The sequence below is a fragment of the Fulmarus glacialis genome, unplaced genomic scaffold (assembly GCF_000690835.1).
Source record: "Fulmarus glacialis isolate BGI_N327 unplaced genomic scaffold, ASM69083v1 Scaffold20836, whole genome shotgun sequence".
NCBI classification, from domain to species: Eukaryota; Metazoa; Chordata; class Aves; order Procellariiformes; family Procellariidae; genus Fulmarus; species Fulmarus glacialis.
The window spans coordinates 15,201-19,846 of NW_009217747.1; the positions used below are offsets into that span (position 1 = coordinate 15,201).

At 38.0% G+C, this 4,646-nt stretch overlaps 1 protein-coding gene across 1 annotated transcript; it reads right to left on the reverse strand.

Annotated features, from left to right (window-relative positions):
* Positions 1 to 607: 607 nt before the first annotated feature.
* Positions 608 to 4,385, reverse strand: KLHL15 (kelch-like family member 15; the record flags this gene model as incomplete). Its single annotated transcript, XM_009579799.1, has 2 exons — positions 608 to 1,766; positions 4,342 to 4,385. Coding segments are annotated over 2 exons (1,154 nt in total), but the record flags the coding sequence as incomplete, so codon positions are not given.
* Positions 4,386 to 4,646: the final 261 nt, after the last annotated feature.

The window sequence follows — 4,646 nt, forward strand, 5'->3', positions numbered from 1 at the left end:
TGCATTTTGGCAGACTTACTGGTACTACTATACAAAACCAGGAAAAAGGTCATGCAAAGGGGTTAAGATTATTCTTCAACGAATATAAGGGAAAACAAAAACACCTGGCAGATTTGAGAATACTTTGCAATTCATGGGAAAAGCATGCAAAAGACAACATAAAATACAGAAGTGGTTTAGTTTTGTTCTTTTAAACCTGGTTGTACCCTAGTACAGATGATGAGCTTTATTTTGATACTCAATACAAAAAAAGAAAATAAAGTCTTTCTTCCTTCCACAAATACTCTGTTAAACTCAACTGATTTCAGAAGCACAGTGGTATAACAGCCATTTTAAAAAAAAAAAAAAAAAAAAAGAGAAGAAAGTATTATGGACATAAAATGTTACCAAAAAAATAACCACACTCAAAAATATATTTTTCTTTCCCCTACTTACAATTATGTTTGTTAAAAAAAACCCAAAGCTTTTACAATATCAGACCAACTATTGGCTTTTCTAATAAACTTGGTAAATACTCTCCCTGTACATCCTGTTTCTCTTAAGCATTTAGCAGTTTTTCTTATACAAGGTAATGTCTCTGAAGGAATTAAACTGGTCTGTATTTTTTGACAAATTAGGTATACCTTTTTGTATTTCACTGAGTTATTCACTCTGTTTTAGCTGCAACGTCTAACATGCTCCAAAACATATTCAGGAAAGTGCAAGCTGCAGACTTGTAAGCCATCCAGCTTGCACGGCATCCTCGGATATTCATCTTCTTTCCATTTGTTTTCCTCTGGATCAAAGGTGAGAATCGAATCACTATAATGACCATTGTAACAAAGGCCTCCAAGAACCATTATCTGTTTGTCCAGCACAGCTACACCATGACCACTCCTACCAATTGGCATAGAAGCCAATATAGTCCATTGATCAGTATCTGGGTCATAAACCTCCGTAGAAGGACATCCTTGAGATTCAAAGGAGGCCCTTAGGATCACACAGACACCACCAAAGACATAAAGCTTACCATTATAAGAAATCATTTTGTGAAAGCATCTTGCATAATTCATTTTGCACTTGTTCTCCCAGCAGTTAGTGACTACTTGAGTTCTCCTTGTTCGCTGCTCTACTGTCCCTTCTTTACTGGGATCAAACACACACACTTGCTTAGAAGTTGAAGATGATGTAATTCCACCAGTGATATACAACTTGTTACCAAGCACAGTCCCTTCATGTCCGTATTTATTGACTGGATAGGGATCCACAAATTCCCATTTATCTTCAGTAATATCATACCGTTCAGTTGAGTAGAACGTTTCATCCCTGGTTCTCCCAGCCACTGCATAAACATACCTCCCAATAACTCCGACAGCAAACTCGGACCGTGGAACAGACATGTCTGCCATTCGTAACCAAGTGTTCTGTCTTGGGTCATACCTAAACACTTTGGATGAAGCATGAAACTCACCATCCGGCCCCAGTTCTTCCCCACCTAATAGGAACACAAAGTTATTCACAATGGCAAGGCAGTCTGGTCGTAAAGGTACTTGAGGACCCTCTAGTTCCCACCAAACCCTTGGTTTGTGCAAGAGAAGAATTTTGCTGTTTACCATACTGTGTCCTATCATCCCTCTAAATACTGCAGTCTGGGGTTTGGCAGAACGAATTTTGTTCGATTTCATTTCCATCAAAGGCTGTTGGTGAACGCTATGAAAGTAATTCATGGCTTGGTCAACCTCATGTCGCAGCTGCCGGGAGTATCGATAAAACTCTGATGTTTTTACCTATGAATACATTTAAAAGATATTAAAATTCTGACCAAGAGAAACAATCCAGAAAACCTAAATGACTATGTGTCATTAGAAGATCATTTTACTTAGTTTCATTCAGGCAATCTTGAAAGCAATTGCATTTGTGCATGGAGGCTTAAGCTAATGTACTGTTATCCAAAATCCAGAAGGCAATTTAGTGATTAGCAGCAGTGACTAACATTTTCAGCAGAATACTCACATGCAGAATTTAAGCTGGAATTAGGCACAACTGAAATCCCCAAGTCTAAAAATCACTATTCCTTCTTCCCAAAAAAGCCTCTGTTCATCTTCTGCTTAATCCATGAAGCGCCTAAACTAAAAATGCACTATTTTCCTGGTTTTGAAAAACATTCTACACACCCATTCTGTGTTTACCAAGGTCTACCCTCGTCAAACTTCTGCTGAATTCTCACAACCAAGCCCAAGCAGGTATTCCCAAATGCTAGGCTCTGCTCACAGGGCTATCTAATTGGGGTGGTATGGGAAGGGAAGGTACCCAAACCCCTTCCTTCAGAACACGTGATTGCACTAACCACTCATCATGGTGGTTACCTTACGGTTTCCCCTCTGTGAGTCTCCACATGTTAACAAACGCCTTTAACACAAGCGGAAAACATCTCAACCTATAGTCCTTTGGTTGCACATTTATTTGGTAAATTGCAGAGGTAGGTTTAAACTTCCCATTCCCAGGTGAGAATTACAACCTTTGAATTACCATGTAGTAGTGAAGTGCTCCTTCTTGGTGCCATTTCAATTTGAAAAGAGCTATTCCTGCTCAGTTTTATTGGAGTTGGGGGAAGGGGGGTAAGACTGTAAAAATTTACCTTTCCAGGACCCTTCCTACTATCTAAACCAATTTAAGTTCCTGAGACTGGTCCTGAGACAATTCCAAAACATCCTTGTCTTGAACATTTTAATAAATCTAGCTCCAGGAAGCCCTCGGGTCACCATGTGATTTCCTTCAAAGAGGCTTCACTCTTCCTGTACAGTCTGGTCTAACACAGCATTCTGAATTACACTTCTAAAACAAATGAAAACCCGCTAGATATTGCCAAATCCATAAATCCTCTATCAGATTTGATCCCAAGTCCCAGTTTCTCTCACATAAAACTGGACTGCTTTCAAACACTCCGAATGCCTCCCACCAGCTCCAAAAAGAGAAGCAATGCTCTGAAAAAATGTCAGACCACTCTGAAATTTCAAAGCAACCACAAGATAACACCAGAAGCTACTATTTTTCAATATCTGTTCCCCCACCTCCTCCTATTCCCTGCCCTATGGGACAAAAGCCTGTACCACCACCTACCTAAGGGGTGGTGGTGTGAGTTTTCATGTATATGAAAAACCATTTGAAACTAATGTTCTTTATACCTTGTGAATAAAGTAGTTGCTTGTTTCATAAACACGTACTATTCAAATTTTGTTAGCTTTCTGTTAATCATTTCTCTTCCTTGTCTAGTAATTAAGACATTCTGCTCTCAGATAAACATTTTAAAAAATCTTTTGAACTGTTATTATTGGACATGATTCGCACAGATTTTGAGATGGTTTTACACACCAGATTTTCAAAAAACCCCAAATACTAACCTACCGTTGTAAAGCACTGTATAGCTCAAGAGTTATAGTGATTTGATGTTTTTTATTTATACTTTTTCTTTCCCCCACTTTATTTTGACAAGTTCAACTTCTCTTTGCTTGGAAAAAGAGCATGGTCACATGCAGATTGCATATATTATTCTCGGGGCAATATCCAACTTCTTTCTACCGTTTTTACCAGGGGTGATTATGGAGCAAAAAGGTTTACTTGGGTATAGTGCTTATAAAACACCCACAATAAGCCCAACTCTTCTGGGGAATAACAGATGTATTTTCTTATTGCAAATAAAGAATAAATCATACAAATACAGGAGACCTGCTCATATGGCATTTGTTAGAATAAACTATATACCTTGCCTGACTGAAAAGATTGAACATAAATTCCAGAAAGTGTTCTGGCGGGGAGAACCACAGCACAGAAAAATGGTAAAACATAGAAAGCCTTAAAGGTTACAAAAAAAGAAACAGGAAGTTAAAATAACAAAGAATCGTGGGTGGGTTACTTTATCCTTAAAAGTAACTTTCAAATTCTAAAACAGCACGACTATTCCACACATTCCCAAACTGGAGCTATCATTTTTTGAATTAAACAAAAAGATGAACGATTTTTTTTCCACCTATACGCATTTCAAGCTTTCTTGGATGATTATGGAAGACAACAGGATCAACATGCTTACAATGTGAAGCATGCCAGCAAAGCCTGGCAGCGATGGAAAACGTTTTTTTCTTTCCCTCTCAACATTTACAACTCTGTCTTTAGATCTAGAAATTGAAATGCCAGCCAGAAACTGGAATTAAAATAAGCCTCATATATCCTCACCACTCTATTCCTTCACATAGCCTAAATCTCACCCCATGAGAGCATGCAAAAGGAAACAAGGAGTATCTCTAATTCCAGAGACAGAATCTCAAGACCAGGGAATCAATCTATTAGTAGTTTATTACTACTTACCTTGACAAAGGCACTAACATCAAAGCAAAGCCTCAATCTCTTACCTTAAACCAGAAAGACATCAAGAAGCAAATGCAACTATCAGTTATAAATAACTCTTTCAGACTGAAGTTCATGGGGAAGTTATCTACAAGCACAATCTTGAAGAGATGAACATGATAATACATAAGCACTAGCAATTCTTACAATATTCAGAAAAAAACCCCCACAAAACAAAAGAGAGTGATAGACTATCTACATTCTGGTAAGAAAAGGTAGTTAGAGGCTTCCTAGACTTTGCTGTTGAGGAAAAAAATAAGAGTCTT